Source organism: Schistocerca nitens, chromosome 2 (assembly GCF_023898315.1).
Source record: "Schistocerca nitens isolate TAMUIC-IGC-003100 chromosome 2, iqSchNite1.1, whole genome shotgun sequence".
Lineage (NCBI taxonomy): Eukaryota > Metazoa > Arthropoda > Insecta > Orthoptera > Acrididae > Schistocerca > Schistocerca nitens.
In genome coordinates, this window is record NC_064615.1 from 725595341 (window position 1) to 725614923 (window position 19583).

At 44.4% G+C, this 19583-nt stretch overlaps 1 protein-coding gene across 3 annotated transcripts in view; it reads right to left on the bottom strand.

Annotated features, from left to right (window-relative positions):
• Positions 1 to 19583, bottom strand: part of LOC126234583 (sodium/hydrogen exchanger 9B2-like) — a 547662-nt gene that overhangs the window by 179996 nt on the left and 348083 nt on the right. For all 3 annotated transcript variants that reach the window (XM_049943295.1, XM_049943294.1, XM_049943296.1), the window contains exon 2: positions 4343 to 4723. In XM_049943295.1, coding sequence (XP_049799252.1) covers positions 4343 to 4723 — 381 coding nt within the window. The remainder of the gene's footprint in view (positions 1 to 4342; positions 4724 to 19583) is intronic.

Below are 19583 nucleotides of genomic sequence, written 5' to 3' on the forward strand. Positions count from 1 at the left end.
ATGTCGGCACTAGTACAGTGTATATCCACCTTTCGCAGCAATGCAGGCTGCTATTCTCCCATGGAGACGATCGTAGAGATGCTGGATGTAGTCCTGTGGAACGGCTTGCCATGCCATTTCCACCTGGCGCCTCAGTTGGACCAGCGTTCGTGCTGGACGTGCAGACCGCGTGAGACGACGCTTCATCCAGTCCCAAACATGCTCAATGGGGGACAGATCCGGAGATCTTGCTGGCCAGGGTAGTTGACTTACACCTTCTAGAGCACGTTGGGTGGCACGGGATACATGCGGACGTGCATTGTCCTGTTGGAACAGCAAGTTCCCTTGCCGGTCTAGGAATGGTAGAACGATGGGTTCGATGACGGTTTGGATGTACCGTGCACTATTCAGTGTCCCCTCGACGATCACCAGTGGTGTACGGCCGGTGTAGGAGATCGCTCCCCACACCATGATGCCGGGTGTTGGCCCTGTGTGCCTCGGTCGTATGCAGTCCTGATTGTGGCGCTCACCTGCACGGCGCCAAACACGCATACGACCATCATTGGCACCAAGGCAGAAGCGACTCTCATCGCTGAAGACGACACGTCTCCATTCGTCCCTCCATTCACGCCTGTCGCGACACCACTGGAGGCGGGCTGCACGATGTTGGGGCGTGAGCGGAAGACGGCCTAACGGTGTGCGGGACCGTAGCCCAGCTTCATGGAGACGGTTGCGAATGGTCCTCGCCGATACCCCAGGAGCAACAGTGTCCCTAATTTGCTGGGAAGTGGCGGTGCGGTCCCCTACGGCACTGCGTAGGATCCTACGGTCTTGGCGTGCATCCGTGCGTCGCTGCGGTCCGGTCCCAGGTCGACGGGCACGTGCACCTTCCGCCGACCACTGGCGACAACATCGATGTACTGTGGAGACCTCACGCCCCACGTGTTGAGCAATTCGGCGGTACGTCCACCCGGCCTCCCGCATGCCCACTATATGCCCTCGCTCAAAGTCCGTCAACTGCACATACGGTTCACGTCCACGCTGTCGCGGCATGCTACCAGTGTTAAAGACTGCGATGGAGCTCCGTATGCCACGGCAAACTGGCTGACACTGACGGCGGCGATGCACAAATGCTGCGCAGCTAGCGCCATTCGACGGCCAACACCGCGGTTCCTGGTGTGTCCGCTGTGCCGTGCGTGTGATCATTGCTTGTACAGCCCTCTCGCAGTGTCCGGAGCAAGTATGGTGGGTCTGACACACCGGTGTCAATGTGTTCTTTTTTCCATTTCCAGGAGTGTATAATAAAGAAAAAATTTGATGGCTGTTAATGTATTAGAATATCTTAAAGATTCATTTACTGAAACATAATAACAAAGATATCGAACATTTGATGTAATATTAATAACACTTCTCCTTATAATTTATCTTTCCTAACCATATAACAGCTTATGGTTAGCATCATGATTAAATGTAAATATTGTCATCAATGGTTTTGGCTTTCTGGTCGGTAACTCTGATCAAATTCTATATATTGGCATCCGTGCTCTATTTTTATTAATTTTTGATATGAAATATCATGTATGTTAGACTGGGTATAATTATTGTGGTCTCTGTTTTGAACGTTTCTGTAAGTTCCATATCTTTGTAGGATATGTCCCTTACTTCTGTACTTTTGTAACTTTTTATGACTGTGTCAATTTTTGACATCATGACTTTGTAAGTTTTATCATATATTTAATTCCTTTTCCTTATGCCCTTCCTACAAACACTTCCACAATGTTTTATTATTTTCACAGTTGTATTACTTTTATAATATGTTTAACGACAGTGTTAAAAGCCACAGCTTATTTTCCCCATTGTATCCCTAGTTTTGTCAATAAATATATATAATCATATGATATGATCATTTCTCTGTGTTTTGATTTTATAATTCAGTATTGTCTTCCTTTGTTAGTATTTATCAGTATACTAAATGATCTTTTTTGATTGTGTCTGATGACTATGTAGCAATGTTGAAATATTTATTAACCACTGTGTTACTGTGTAGATTCATACCACGTCTTTTTATTTATTTATATCTATATGATAAATGGAATTTTAATTTCATTTTATGATTGTCTACTCATTTGCATGACATATTTTTCAAACCAATGTGTAAAAGTTTAGTTAAGTTTCTTTATAAAAATTTTTCGTTATAATGTGTCATATGTATAAAAATTTATATGTTTGATTCTACATATTCTAAAGTCTATTTAAATTTTTCTTCACTCTTAAAAATAGTATTTCCTTCATATTAATTTAATTTAATGTGTATTTTTGTCTGATCGCTTGACTGATTTTAATTTCATGGATTGATCTGTAGCTTGTATTTTACACACTTACATTTGATAAATGGATTGTAAAATATTGTAATTCTTACATTCACCAAACTTGTTTACTTGAATTTTATATTTTATTTTATTGGTGCTTTTATGTAATCTCAATCAAGTGTAGAACTATTTATGCTTTAGTACTGTAATGTGATTATCACCTAATTGGTTGCTGGCAACTTCTTTGGATTCAGTCAAGACTGTTATCTTTGACTTTGAAGTTCTTTGACTTGTATTGCCGTACATAACTTGTCGTCCTTGTGTCATTGTGCCAACATGTTTTTATCTTGTTACAACTCTTGATTTTATGTTATCTTGGCAATTATGGTTTCCAGTGGTATCTTACTTTAAAGCTTGTCTGACATGTGATACATCTGTGATAATTTTCATGTTTTGATCGATTTCACATTTTTTTCTGTTGGCTTTGTCACATTGTCGACTTTTATATGCTGTACAGCTGCCGTTGGTGATCGTTCAGAACCGAAGCCGATAGCAAAGTAAAACAACATTACTACAGACAGCACAAAGTTATGCACTAAAAAAAATAATACGTAAGTAGGACCTACTTCCAAGAGCGTAACAACAGCCGTGTACGTGTGCTGCGGCTGCTCACGAATCTTCGCGTTTGTTCATGTTTACATCAGGGTTATTCTTATGGTGAACGATATGTGCAGGGTGTATCGAAAAGAATCATTCGATTTTAAAAAAATGATAACTGTTTTGCTACTTGAGATATATGCGTGAACAATGTACTGTTGGAAAGAGCAAACTCTCGAATTTTACATGGTTCTCGCTAGGTACTAGGAGTGTGCGCCCACTTCTGTTCTAGTAAAAATGATGTCGGGCCAATAGAAAGCGTTTTGTGTTCTACGTTTTGCGCAGTGCGGGTCAATAATAGCTGGTGAGGATCCTACAGAGCATTAGACGATGGCATGAACAATTACGAGAAACAGATTGTTCGTGTAAAGGCAAATCGCCGGGCCGTCCCCGAGTGCCTGACACAGAAGTCGAACGCATCCACCATAGTTTCACAAGGAGTTTGCAGAAATCCGTTGGTCGTGTAGCTCGACAGCTCAACGTGCCCCCGATGTCCGTCTGGCGCATGTTGCGTCGACATTTACACATGAAACCATAGAAAATTCAGCTACTTCAAGCTCTTCGTGTCGGCGCCAAACAACATATGCAATTTCGTTCTTGGCAAAATGGAGGATGGCTGTTTTCCTCCACGCTTATTGTTTAGCGACGAGGCAACATCCATTTAACGTGCAAGGTGAAACGTCGTAATGTGAGAATATGGGGTACGATACAACCACATGAAGTTGTACAACATGAGAGTGACTCTCCAAAACGGAATGTGTTTTGTGCAGTTTCACGGGAGAAGGTGTATGGTCCATTATTCTTTGTCTAGAACACTATTACAGGACTTTCTTTTCCCACAGTTGGAGACTGACTCAAACGACTTCATTTACTAACAGGATGGGACACCGCGAGACTGGCATCTGGAAGTGCTGGAATTTTTTAATCGAAGCATTACTGAGCGATGGATCGGTCGCACTGGACCAAATGATTCAGCTTTACATTACTGGCCTTCAAGATCACCGGACCTGACTGTTTGTGATTATTTCTTGTGGGGTTTATAAAAGACTCTGTTGATGTGCCTCCGTTAAGAACAACAATGAATGAACTGAGACATCGCATAACAGCAGCTGTGGAAGCTGTGACTCAGGACATGCTTGCTGCAGTGTGGGAATAATTTGAATACCGCATTGACATACGCTGTGCATCTCAAGGGGGGCATATTGAACACCTACGGAAAGGTATGAAAACAACTTTTTGTGTTTTCCGTTCATCACAAAACAAAATTCTTTGTATGTGTTTAAAAGTTTCAGAAATACAGACATGCCAAACTGGATGCAGAAGTGCCAGACTGGATAATTGTTTTTGATACATCCTGTACAATATTTATAGAGAACCCAAGAGTGCTGCGTACTCACCGTCGCGGTGTATGGGCGGCGGCGAGGGCAGCGGTGAACGCGAGGGTAGCCCGTGCGTGTAGTGGCCGAGGTGCGGGAAGCCGTCGAGCGGGGGCGGTGGCGGCGAACCCGGTGGGGGCGGCGGGGGTGTCAGCGGGTTGTGCAGGATGGACTTGCGGCGCTCGTGTGGCTCGGAGACGGAGCTGATGCGGCGCAGGCGCGGCGGGTCGTGCTCGTTGGCCACGACGGGGTCGGAGGCGATGCTGACGCGCCGGTGGCGAGCCTCGGTCCCTCCCGGGGACGGCGACCTGTCCCTCGCCGCCGCCGGCACCGGCAGCGTGGACCCCGCGGGCGGCGAGGCCGGCGGGTGCTGGTTGGGATCGCTGCCCGCGTCGCCGCCATCTGCAACAACCAGCGGCCAAATCAGTCGCGCCCTCGATGGCTGCTGCATTCGCGTCATACAAATACACCGAAGCGCCAAAGAAACTGGTATAGGCATCCGTATTCAAATGCAGAGATGTGTAAACAGGCACAATAAGGCGCTGCGGTCGGCAACGTCTATGTAAGACAAGTGTCTGACGCAGTTGTTAGATCGGTTAGTGCTGCTGCAATGGCAGGTTATCAAGACTTAAGTGAGCGGTGTTATAGTCGGCGCATGTGCGATGGGCACAGCATCTCCGAGATAGCGATGAAGTGGAGATTTTCCCGTACGACCATTTCACGAGGGTACCGTGAATATCAGGAATCCGGTAAAACATCAAACCTCCGACATCGAAGCGTCGGGTAAAAGATCCTGCAAGAACGGGACCAACGACGACTGTAGAGAATCGTTCAACGTGGCAGAAGTGCAACCCTTTCGTAAATTGCTGCAGATTTCAATGCTGGGCCATCAACAAGTGTCAGTGTGCGAATCATTCAACGAAACGTCGTCGACATGGGTCGTCGGGGCCGAAGGCCCAGTAGTGTACCCTTGATGACTGCACGAGACAGAGCTTTACGCCTCGCCTGGGCCCGTCAACACCGACATTGTACTGTTGATGACTGGAAACATGTTGCATGGTCGGACGAGTCTCGCTTCAAATTGTATCGAGCGGATGAACGTGTACAGGTATGGAATCAACCTCATGAATCCATGGACGCTGCATGTCAGCAGGGGACCGTTCAAGCTGGTAGAGGCTCTGTAGTGGTGTGTGGCGTGCGCAGTTGGAGTGATATGGGACCCCTGATATTTCTAGAGACCACTGTGACATGTACGCAAGCATTCTGTATGATCACCTGCATCTATTCATGTCCATTGTGAATTCCGACGGACTTGGGCAATTCCAGCAGGACAACGCGACCCCCCACACGTCCGTAATTGCTACAGAGTGGCTCCAGGAACACACTTCTGAGTTTAAACACTTCCACTGGCCACCAAACTCCCCAGACATGAGCAGTATTGAGCATTTCTGGGATATCTTGCAACGTACTGTTCATAAGAGGTCTCCACCCCCTCGTATTCTTACGGATTTATGGACAGCCCTGCAGGATTCATGTTGTCAGTTCCCTCCAGCACTACTTCAGACATTAGGCGAGTCCATTTGCGGCACTTCTGCGTGCTTGCGGGGGCCCTACACGATATTAGGCAGGTGTACCAGTTTTACATGTCAGGAATCCGGTAAAACATCAAATCTCCGACATTGATGCGACGGGATAAATATCCTGCAAGAACGGGATCAACGACGACTGAGGAGAATTATTCAACGTAACAGAAGTGCAGTAAGTGGCAAGTCAGTAGACATTTTCGGCAGAAGTCAGATTCCATAAAGCTCTTCTGGAAAACTGACGTATGTCCGCAGAGAACAAATCCGCAGTCAATAATTTTCAAACTAATTTATTATTCGTCTTGATTATACCCATTTTTCATTAACTAACCATTTTCGATTCGACATGAAACATGCTCAGATCTATAGACAACAGCAAAATAATTAATTAGCAAGTACTCTATGAAATAAAAATATTACGATACAATTAAAAAATCAAACATCAAATGCACTAGAACGTACCCGAATGTATCGGTTACAAGAGTAACCTGTCCAAGTGTCAGTAAATTTACGTGTTACCTCATACAATGCAATAATGGTTTGGTAGAATGCGCGTTATTAACGTAGCCCACAAAGCTACTGCCGACATGTGGCGGGTGGTACATTTGTCATGTTTGAATAAAACGTATAATCCGACACTGAATTAGTAATAATAATAATTTATCTGATGAGAATGGAGGTACTTAATAATAATCTTCGGTTTCTCAATGTTAAAAGACACTAGAAAAACGTTATAAAATATTTGTGAATTACAAGACGTACGGCAACCTGCGCGGCCATCTGCGGCCGTCTGCAGATCACTGATCGGCTCGCGGAGCAACACCAAAACAACGATCGCACGAGGTAGCAAACCGCGACGAAGACATACCTAGAGCAACGTCATGAACATTGACGATATCCGTCTTTTAAACTACAAATAGCGTGTTTATAACGTCTCTTAACGTCGACAGACCACAGATTTTAATTAAGTACCTCCAGTCTCGCCAGACAAACTAATATTGTTATTAATCCAGTGTCGGTGTATACGTTTTATTCAGATGTGACAAACATACCAGACGCCACCTGTCGGCCGTAGCCTTATGGGCTATATTAATAACACGCATTCTTTTTTTGGTCATCAGTCTACTGACTGGTTTGATGCGGCCCGCCACGGATTCCTTTCCTGTGCTAACCTCTTCATCTCAGAGTAGCACTTGCAACCTACGTCCTCAATTATTTGCTTGACGTATTCCAATCTCTGTCTTCCTCTACAGTTTTTGCCCTCTACAGCTCCCTCTAGTACCATGGAAGTCATTCCCTCATGTCTTAGCAGATGTCCTATCATCCTGTCCCTTCTCCTTATCAGTGTTTTCCACATATTCCTTTCTTCTCCGATTCTGCGTAGAACCTCCTCATTCCTTAACTTATCAGTCCACCTAATTTTCAACATTCGTCTATAGCACCACATCTCAAATGCTTCGATTCTCTTCTGTTCCGGTTTTCCCACAGTCCATGTTTCACTACCATACAATGCTGTACTCTAGACGTACATCCTCAGAAATTTCTTCCTCAAATTAAGGCCGGTATTTGATATTAGTAGACTTCTCTTGGCCAGAAATGCCTTTTTTGCCATAGCGAGTCTGCTTTTGATGTCCTCCTTGCTCCGTCCGTCATTGGTTATTTTACTGCCTAGGTAGCAGAATTCCTTAACTTCATTGACTTCGTGACCATCAATCCTGATGTTAAGTTTCTTGCTGTTCTCGTTTCTACTACTTCTCATTACCTTCGTCTTTCTCCGATTTACTCTCAAACCATACTGTGTACTCATTAGACTGTTCATTCCGTTCAGTAGATCATTTAATTCTTCTTCACTTTCACTCAGGATAGCAATGCCATCAGCGAATCGTATCATTGATATCCTTTCACCTTGTATTTTAATTCCACTCCTGAACCTTTCTTTTATTTCCATCATTGCTTCCTCGATGTACAGATTGAAGCACTTCGTTCTTGATCGTCCACTCTTATTATTCCCTCTTAGTTGTTGTACATATTGTATATGACCCGTCTCTCCCTATAGCTTACCCCTACTTTTTTCAGAATCTGGAACAGCTTGCACCATTTTATATTGTCGAACGCTTTTTCCAGGTCGACAAATCCTATGAAAGTGTCTTGATTTTTCTTTAGCCTTGCTTCCATTAATAGCCGTAACGTCAGAATTGCCTCTCTCGTCCCTTTACTTTTCCTAAAGCCAAACGATCGTCACCTAGCGCATTCTCAATTTTCTTTTCCATTCTTCTGTATATTATTCTTGTAAGCAGCTTCGATGCATGAGCTGTTAAGCTGATTGTGCGATAATTCTCGCACTTGTCAGTTCTTGCCGTCTTCGGCATTGTGTGGATGATGCTTTTCCGAAAGTCAGATGGTATGTCGCCAGACTCATATATCCTACACACCAACGTGAATAGTCGTTTTGTTGCCACTTCCCCCAACGATTTTAGAAATTCTGATCGAATGTTATCTATCCCTTCTGCCTTATTTGACCGTAAGTCCACCAAAGCTCTTTTAAATTCCGATTCTAATACTGGATCCCCTATCTCTTCTAAATCGACTCCTGTTTCTTCTTCTATCACATCAGACAAATCTTCACCCTCATAGAGGCTTTCAATGTATTCTTTCCATCTATCTGCTCTCTCCTCTGCATTTAACAGTGGTATTCCCGTTGTACTCTTAATGTTACCACCGTTGCTTTTAATGTCAACAAAAGTTGTTTTGACTTTCCTGTATGCTGAGTCTGTCCTTCCGACAATCATATCTTTTTCGATGTCTTCACATTTTTCCTGCAGCCATTTCGTCTTAGCTTCCCTGCACTTCCTATTTATTTCATTCCTCAGCGACTTGTATTTCTGTATTCCTGATTTTCCCGGAACATGTTTGTACTTCCTCCTTGCACCAATCAACTGAAGTATTTCTTCTGTTACCCATGGTTTCTTCGCAGCTACCTTCTTTGTACCTATGTTTTCCTTCCCAACTTCTGTGATGGCCCTATTTAGAGATGTCCATTCCTCTTCAACTGTACTGCCTACTGCGCTATTCCTTATTGCTGTATCTATAGTGTTAGAGAACTTCAAACGTATCTCGTCATTCCGTATCCCACTTCTTTGCGTATTGATTCTTCCTGACTAATGTCTTGAACTTCAGCCTACTCTTCATCATCATTCTATCAACCACTATTTTATTGGCCCGCATCTCGTGGTCGTGCGGTAGCGTTCTCGCTTCCCACGCCCGGGTTCCCGGGTTCGATTCCCGGCGGGGTCAGGGATTTTCTCTGCCTCGTGATGGCTGGGTGTTGTGTGTGATGTCCTTAGGTTAGTTAGGTTTAAGTAGTTCTAAGTTCTAGGGGACTGATGACCATAGATGTTAAGTCCCATAGTGCTCAGAGCCACTATTTTATTATGTAATAAAATGGTTCAAATGGCTCTGAGCACTATGGGACTTAACTTCTAAGGTCATCAGTCCCCCAGAACTTAGAACTACTTGAACCTAACTAACCTAAGGACATCACACACATCCATGCCCGAGGCAAGATTCGAACCTGCGACCGTAACGGTCGCGCGGTTCCTATTATGTAATACAGCTTGTAAATGTGCTGATACACTATGTGATCAAAAGTATCCGGTCACCTGGCTGAAAATGACTTACAAGTTCGTGGCGCCCCCCATCGGTGTTGCTGGAATTCAATATGGTGTTGACCACCCTTAGCCTTGATGACAGCTTCCACTCTCACAGGCATACGTTCAATCGGGTGCTGGAAGGTTTCTTGGGGAATGGCAGCCCATACTTCACGGAGCGCTGAATTGAGGAGAGGTATCGATGCCGGTCGGCGAGGCCTGGCACGAAGTCGGCCTTCCAAAACATCCCAAAGGTGTTTTTTAGTACTCAGGTCAGAAATTCTGTGCAGGCCAGTCCATTACAGGGATGTTGCTGTCGTGCATTTGAACAGGTGATCGATCGTGTTTAAAGATGCAGTCGCCATCCCCAAATTGCTCTTCAACAGTGGGAAGCAAGAAGGTGCTTGAAACTTTAGTGTAAGACTGTGCTGTGATAGTGCCACGTAAAACAACTCGCTGCGAAAGCAAAGTTCCCGAGTTCGAGTGTTTGTCTGGCACACAGTTTTGATCTGCCAGGAAGTTTCAATGTTGTCATACGTTCTCACTCTACGTGAACTGCGTAAAGATATGGAATCCACGAAAATGATCAATAACTTCACGCTGCATCTCCTCCCTTGCCGATCAGATGCTAATGGTGATATTTCTTTCACTTCCAGCATTCGAACAGAAAACTTCAGAATAGAGCTCCACCGCACGGGTGTGAGTAATGTGCCTCGGTTAAGGAAGCGGGCAGTAATTCAGTATTCTACAAACCAAATAATTTGGCGTTATTCCTCCCCTTCAGTCTGTTTACTCACATTCTATATGACATTTATCAACCGCCGCTGTGCACCACCTCCTTATTACGTATTTTTATAGTCACAATTTGTGGGGAAGAATATCAGATTGTCGACGCCTGCTGTTACATGAATGTAACGCGTACGGACAGCGTTGGAATGTGAGATACTATAGAGCTGTAGAAAATTTTAGTGACTTAATACACGTAATTGCACTTGTGAACAAGTGGTTGTCAATCCAGCCCCAGTGAAATATTTCCGCTAAAAGTGTGTTTCTACACCTGTATGCTCGTTCAATAACACACTCAGAGCAGCTGGAAAGCATACTACATTCTCTATCATAAATCCATTATATCAAAGTGATCCGCTCTATCAAAATGCTAACAATGAAATGTAGCAGAATCAAACAAGATCCCGCTGTTAACGAAAGAAATTGTTAGTGTGCTCGAAGCCAACAACATTAAAAGTAAAATTCCTAATCCTTATACGGAGGCAGTGGCATCTAATTGTCTGTGTGCCCGTTATAATAATAATAATTATTATTATTATAATTATTATTTTTGTCATTATTATTATCGTGTGCATCAATTACAACAACAAATCCAACGCACATTTATCCAAAAAATAGGCATATGCCACTATTTACACTATGTAAACATTCAACGACTCAGACTACACAAAAGTTTCGAAACAGTCCAGCGCATCGCCTCGTCAGATTCTTCATATAGACTCTCGATACCACCAGGGAAGCGTCTGTTAGGGCACTCATTTACAATATCGCTCATTGTCTGAATATCACCACAGTAATACGTACTGTTAGTGGTATGATGTCGGCAAGGGTCTTACATTGAATTTTCTGAAAACAATGCCCTCTTACGCAACATGTTGAGCAATCGGCAGTTTAAAGTGCACCAAAGTTAAAAGAAAAGCAGATGGCGTGTACTCAGTGAGGGGTTGCCTTATCGTCCTGTTCTTGCTCCGTTGTTATTCAGTCTCTACACAGCAGACCTGCTGAACTTGACCTCCCGGAAATCCCAACGTGCAGATGACCTTCCAATGTCATATCAGAGTGAAGATATTTCTGAATGTGAAAAACACCTAACAAATAGCCTCACTAAACTCTTCGGATCATGGTATCTTAGACATAACATTTGTAAAACGTAAATATGTCTTTTTCACCTCTCTAATCGTCTAGCATCGCCCAACCCAAGATCAGCCTGCGGTTTGGCTCTCTTGGCCTAGTCAAATACAACGTTAAGCCAAAATACCATGGTGTCACATTAGACACAACGCCGTCACATCACAAACTCCTTTGTAACACAGCGATAAAAGATACAAACTCGAGTAAACGGTGAGGAATCCATATAAAGTCCCGGCTGAACCCAGTGGAGAGCATTTGAACTCCTTCCTTTGCTGCTTTCCTGGATCTGAGGCGTTTCCGAGAGAACGAGAGTAAATCTTCGTGAAGAGGGATTGATTCACTTTTAGAAACTTGATGGCAAAGATTGTAGAGAGAGCCTTTTCTACGAAAATGAGCTGGATAGATGTTCGATGGTATTGGTAGCCAGCATGTAGGTGTAGATCTGACTGTACCATTAATGGTTCTCATAGCTGCACTCCAATGAGCGTCAACCTTCTTCACATGAGCGCTACGGAGCCAAACCAGTGCGCAATATTGTGCTGCAGAACATACCAACGAAAGAGTTTCTCCTCGGAGAACTAACGCATTTGCTCCCAATAAACAATTTGAGAGACAATCTGAGTAGCCGTCTTGGGTTGTTTGCAGATGACGCTGTCGGTTGTTAACTAGTAAGGTCATCAGAAGATAAAAAAAATTTGCAAAACGATTTAGAAAAGATATCTGTATGGTGCAAAAATTGGCAATTGACCCTAAGTAACGAAAAGTGTGAGATCATGCACGTAAGTGCTAAAAGAAATCCGTTTAACTTCGATTACACGATAAATAAGTCAAATCTAAAGGCCTTAAATTCAACTAAATACCTAGGAATCACAGTTACGAACAACTTAAATTGGAACACATAGAAAATGTTGTGGAGAAGGCTAATCAAAGACTGCGTTTTTTGGCAGGACGCTTAGAAAAATAACAGATTTACTAAAGAGACTGCCTACACTACGCTTGTCCGCTGTCTTTTAGAATACTGCTGCACGATGTCGGATCCTTATCAGATATGATTGACGGTGTACATTGAAAAAGTTCAAAGAAGAGCAGCACAGAAAGATGTAGCTGTTAGTTCTTTCCGAGCACTATACGAGATTATAATAATAAAGAATTGTGAAGGTGGTTCGATGAACCCTCTGCCAGACACTTAAATGTTATTTGCAGAGTATCAATGTAGATTTAGATGTAGATATCGATACGGGTTGTGCAGCCCATGTAGTGTTTCCATGTTTACACAAGATGTTGTTTGTAGCAGCTACTTTATGATTCGTGTTCATTCAATGTTTCTCATACGTTAGTGCTCTACCTAATGTGATACCAAGTATTTTGGGGTTGTGCAATGCTCTAGTCGTTTCCCCTCCCATGCTACTTGTAGCGTCTTTGACGGTTGTCAATTTCTCGGGTGAGAAACACATGTTTGTGTCTTCGACGGGTTAGGTTTGTGTTAGTTTTCCTTGTAATAGACAGCCAGTAGTTCAAGAGCTTCTGGTAATTTCTTTTAGACGGTCTCAAAGTTATTTGCGTGGGCTGTAATGCCACAGTCATCTGTGTATATAAAGCTTTGAGTGCCTTCTGACAGTGGGTGGCTGATCATTAGTATAGATGTTGAAAAGCAATGGAGCCAAGTACACTACCCTGCGGTAAGTCATTCTTCTGTGTTCTCCACCATCTTCTTTGCTCTTGGAAATCAACAAACGGTCTTCTACTGTGGAGGTGATTTCCAATCGGTTGTGTCATGCTCTAGTCCTTACTTGGTTTGAATCTTTTTTGCGTAGGAGCAAGAGCTGATTGACTGTGTCGTGATCAGCTGATACATCTAGGAACACAGCCTCAGTGTTTCTTCTTTCCTCGAATCCATCCTCGATGTGCCGCGTTGGTTTAAATACCTGCAATGTGCGACATTTGCCTTCTATGAAGCCAGCTTGTTGTGGGATCAGAAGATGCTTCAGTATTTCTGCGAGCCTGTTGATATCATATCCTTTCGGAAATTTTATAAATAAAGGATGGTAATGAAGCTAGCTTGTAGCTCTTAGGGTCATCTGGTTCTTTACCAGGTTTTAGAATGCCTACGATTAGGGACTTCCTCCTGGTCTTAGGTATTCTACAGAGCGACATGCAGTTATTCATCTGAGCAAGTATCCTGGTGGAAACCAGATATCAGCCAGCTATTTAATAAATTTAAGGAAAGAGGAGACCAAAAAACAGCTACGAAATTGATGTGTACCGTTAATTCTTTGTAATGTAACATAGAAATATAAGAAGACTAAGGAACCAGGTCATTTTTCGCAGAACGTGTGCTGCGTGAAGGGACCAATAATGACACATTCAACACAATGGACTCACTAACTAGCAAGCAGTGAGCGCTCGGTACCAGAGTCACGACCAAGGGTAAACTCGCCAATGACAGACCTATTCGCACGGGAATAAAGCTGTTAGCGGCCACTCGATAATGTGCTGTGACGGCGTAAGGGGCTGCTCTGCAGACAATAGTTAGAACTCTGGAGGGCCACTAATTAGATGGCTTGTTGCCCAGACCTCCAAACTGGCAACAGCTCGTGAGAGAGAAAATTTATTTCATCACATTTTGGTGATCGAACGTCAACTTTTCATAAAAGTTACAAACAGATGTTTGTAATTTTATTATGGCGACGGAATTTTCTCGGTATGCTCAGAGGATGGTCATAGTATTAATTCAGAAACAAAAGAAAAAATACTTATGAAAATGCAAGGATTGCAACTGAAAAAGGAACGTTCCATCAGCAGAATGCATCGGCCAGCAGAGTTTCTTTTGGAAAGGGAAACGCTGGAGATTAGAATTCGAAATTTTGACACATCCTCCATATTCACCAGATGTAGAAGCAACTTCCAATTTTTCCACAGGCTACAGAAATGTTTTTCCACTGAAAGTATCCTTTTCGATTTAGTATGTCATGCGCTAACGCGATAAGACGTCTATGGCTAACAAGTAGTTAAGGAATTCCTATTTCATTCTTAATACGGCATTTTCTGAACAGCATTTACGAGTCATACGAGCTACAATCACCATCTTTCATACTCGTCTGGGCGCCGATGTCGATTCCCTGTCCTACAACTACTATCATGGATGGTGAAGTAATGACATAGAAATATTAAAACCAGTGGTACAAAATTACTTGTACAGCTATTTGCTAACAACACTGTGCGAAAAAGGCCTACTTCTAAAGTTTTTTCATCATATACACAACGTTACTAAGCAGCTGTTTCGGAAATTGCTCTGTGATATTTGAAATGATGTCATTACCAGTGTTCTATCGATTTTTTTTGAACGGGGGACGTATTAAAAAGACATTATTGGCACAGGTAATACGCTCATTTAATTTATATCGCTAGCAGAAATGTACCTACTTGGCAATATCTACTTTCTTATGAAGTACTGTGAAGATTGTAATGAATTAATGCAAGCGAGGGCTCTATTGCCGGAGCTCAATATATAAACGGTGTCCCGGGAGGACTGATCAGGGATATGACAGGAACGACCATTCTGAGTAAAAAGTCTAGTAAACATGGACTCCAAAACACTACCTTTACGGGTACGAGCGCTTATTCATCTTCGCTACCGTGAAACACATCTCTTCTAGTGAACAAGAGCTCACAGCTCTTACGTTATGAATTTTAGAGACCATGTTTACTAGACTAGTTTTCTTGTTTTGGTCCATACTAAATCGTTTCAAAATACAGATATAGCAAAGAGCTTGCAGTAGAAGAGATTTGTTTCACAATATCGAATATGAAAAAGTCCTCATAGCCATTCAAGTATGCATTTTAGAGTCAATGTTTACTTGATTTTTTAAATTTTTGTTGTTGTTGTTTTGTTTCGAACGGTCGTTTCTGCCATGTTTCCGAATACTGACCACTCCTCCTGGGACATCCTGTATAAATACTCTGTCTAGTCAGATTAATGTGACGCCCTGTCAAAAGCCTGAATAACCACATTTTTTAGCGCGGGCCGCTGCGAGACGTGCACGAAGAGAGTTACTGAGTTTCTGGAAGGTACCGAAAGGGATGTGGAGCCATGCCGATTCCAGTGCCGTGGCCAGCTGTGCTAGGTTTCTCGGTTAACGATTCATGTTGCGAGCAGCGCGATCGAGGAGGTCCCGCAGATTCTCGACCGGGTCTAAATTCGGGGAGTTTGGTGGCCCGGGGAGTACGGAAAACGCATCCTGATGCTCTTAGAACCATACACATACACTGTGAGCTGTGTGACACCTTGCATGGTCCTGCTGGTAGATGCCATTGTGCCGAAGAAAACATAACTGCATGTAAGGGTGGACATAACGAAATCACACAGGGAATACTACGAAAAATTCCCCAGACCATAATGCTCCCTCCTCCGGTCTGGACCCTTCCGACGACTGTTGCAACGAATTTGCTTTCAGACGTTTCACTCCGTACAAACCAACGACGTCAGATGGAGCACAAAACGCGATTCATTTGGAAAGGCCACCAGTCGCCACTCAGTGGACGTGAAGTTCCGGTATTGACGAGCAGCAGTCAGCGTGAGTACATGAGCCGGACACCTGCTGCGAAGTCCCATACGAAGCAACGTTTGCCGATCGGTCGATGAGGAGACACTGTTGGTAGCCCCTTGCTTCACCTGGGCGGTCAGTTACTCAACAGTTGCACGTCTGTCCACCCGTACACATATTCGTAGCGTTCGTTCACCCTTGTCACTTATGGCCATGAAGGTTTTGGATAACGCCATTTTTCCATGCGTAGTTTATTTTAATCACGGGGGCACGTGAAGAGTCACAAACTTATTCGTTTCGGGGCTGCTTCCACCCTTGGTCCGAAAGCCATTGATCATGCCCATTTCGCTTTCGCATACGACAATGACTGCATTCTTTTTCCGCATCTCCCCCAACGTGCTTTGTGCACCCTCCACTGCTAGTGCAGCCACTTGCAGTCTATGAGTAGTTATTGCATGCTGACGTCGAACATACGCGATGGTCACATTAATCTGACTGTACTGTAGACGTTAACGAAAGCCTTACGATGAGCTAAAGTGCGTTGCCATTCTCATTCAATAATTTAAGGAAAAGCTAGTTCTGCCACACTTGCAGACGATTCTATTGTTCTAGGTGACTCGAGTGTTTATTTAGTACATCGAAAACGGTATTGGTGTTCGTCACTGGGACCATTGTTGCAACATAACTCTAAGCCAATACTGCAATGCTGTGAACTATCGCCAGGGCAGAATAATATGTAGCTCATCTATGACTTACAAAAATGCACTGCTTGGCATTAAAATTACAACACCACGAAGATGTTATCCAACCGTCGTGAAATTGGAATGAAGTGTAATCTGCATTAGTACAAGAGTGGGTGGATATGCGAATTATTAGCATATCACTGCAACCGCACTAAGCAGGTAGAAGCAACACCATCTACATTCTGTAAATAAAGCAATATCATTCAGAGATCGCATTAGAATGTGTTATTTGTGTGAAGATCAGGCAATGTTTACTTTAAGAAGGAGAAACGTCTCCCAGCACGTAGAGCCGGCCGCTGTGGCCGAGCGGTTCTAGGCGCTTCAGTCCGGAGCCGCGCTGCTGCTACGGTCGCAGGTTCGAATCCTGGCTCTTGCATGGATGGGTGTGTTGTCCTTAGGTTAGTTAGGTTTAAATAGTTCTAAGTCTAGGGGACTGATGACCTCAGATGTTAAGTCCCATGGTGCTTAGAACCATTTGAACCCAGTACGTATCAGAATTTGACAGCAGCAGGATCGCGTCTAATCGAGACCAACGCCCAAGAGTATGACATATTACTTGTAACACGTGATGATATTGTTCGCTCAGCTGTGTAGGGTCGTACAGCCACGTCGCACAACTTGAACTAGAGTCGTTTGCAACAAGGTAAGTATCCATATGGACAATGCGACGGCTTTTGGAGTTCCATCGACTGTCAGCGCGCCGACTATTGTTGCGGCTCCCCTTGTTGCGGTGGCAGGAGAGGTGTGGCGGCAGTAGGGGGCCCATCAACACTGGACGCAGGACACTGCGTACACGTCGTCCTGAATAACATCACGGCGATTGTATCCGTGTGTGGAGGCTCCGAGGGGAATGAGCATTGCCAGACTGCATTCGAGGTCGTCTTACAATACTGGCGTGTCGGTTCAAATGGCTCTGAGCACTATGGGACTTAACATCGGAGGTGATCAGTCCCCTAGACTTAGAACTACTTAAACGTAACTTACCTAAGGACATCACGCACATCCATGCCCGAGGCAGGATTCGAACCTGCGACCGTAGCAGCAGCGCGGTTCCAGACTGAAGCGACTAGAACCGCTCGCCCAAAACGGCCGGCTGGCGTGTTGGTGTGCAGTGCCATTGGGTAAACAATACGATCACCTCTCGTTCGCATAATCGATAATCTGGATAGTAGTCTTTACCTTTCTGACGTATTAGGGCTGGTGGCTCCGCCATATATTTGAGATCTGCGTGTTGTCATCTTTAAACAACAAGAAAACGCACTGCCGTTACCTTAAATTGACACATTTACCCTTCTCCTTCGGCCATGAAAGTTTGTAACGTGTTCACGGAACCGCCCTGTGTAGCTTCTATTCGACCCCACGGTTCGTCTGTGTTGAAGTGCGATCAGTTGTGTGAGAACAGCGAACGCGGCACAGAGCTGGGACGAACGGCGGTGGTGGGTGTCAGAGCTGGCGCTATCGCACAAGTAGGTCGTGCGCGGGCGGCCGCGTCGTGCGGCGCAGAACCCACAAAGGCAGGCGCCGCGACGCCGATAGAGGTCGATGGCGACGATAAGAGCGGAGGAAGGCGAGCCAGCGCTGCCGGAGGACGCCGGCTGGCACCACCACCACTCGCCGTGCAGCCAGCCGCGACCGGCTCGCTTCTCTACCCCTTTCCCCGCTATTTTTTTTTACGTCATCAGCCTTCTGACTGGTTTGGCGCGGCCCGGTTCGCCACAAATTCCTTTCCTGTGCCAACGTCCTCACCTCCGAGTAGTACTTCCTCGCTATTTTTTTGGATATATTGCAGTCTCTGTCTTCCCCTACAGTTTTCACCCTCTGCAGCTCCCTCTAGTACATCTTAACAGATGTCCTGTCAGTCTGTCCTTTCTTGTCAGTGCCATCCACATGTCCCTTTCTTAGCCCATTATGTGGAGAATCTCCTCATTCCACATACATCTACATCTACATACATACTCCGCAATCCACCATACGGTGCGTGGCGGAGGGTACCTCGTACCACAACTAGCATGTTCTCTCCCTGTTCCACTCCCAAACAGAACGAGGGAAAAATGACTGCCTATTGCCTCTCTACAAGCCCTAATCTCTCTTATCTTATCTTTGTGGTCTTTCCGCGAAATGTAAGTTGGCGGCAGTAAAATTGTACTGCAGTCAGCATCAAATGCTGGTTCTCTAAATTTCCTCAGTAGCGATTCACGAAAAGAACGCCACCTTTCCTCTAGAGACTCCCACCCGAGTTCTGAAGCATTTCCGTAACACTCGCGTGATGATCAAACCTACCAGTAGCAAATCTAGCAGCCCGCCTCTGAATTGCTTCTATGTCCTCCCTCAATCCGACCTGATAGAGATCCCAAACGCTCTAGCAGTACTCAAGAATAGGTCGTATTAGTGTTTTATAAGCGGTCCCCTTTACAGATGAACCACATTTTCCCAAAATTCTACCAATGAACCGAAGACGACTGTCCGCCTTACCCACAACTGCCATTACATGCTTGTCCCACTTCATATCGCTCTGCAAATTTACGCCCAAATATTTAATCGACGTGACTGTGTCAAGCGCTACACTACTAATGGAGTATTCAAACATTACGGGATTCTTTTTCCTATTCATCTGCATTAATTTACATTTATCTATATTTAGAGTTAGCTGCCATTCTTTACACCAATCACAAATCCTGTCCAAGTCATCTTGTATCCTCCTACAGTCACTCAACGACGACAGCTTCCCGTACACCACAGCATCATCAGCAAACAGCCGCACATTGCTATCCACCCTATCCAAAAGATCATTTGTGTAGATAGAAAACAACAGCGGACAGAAAACAACA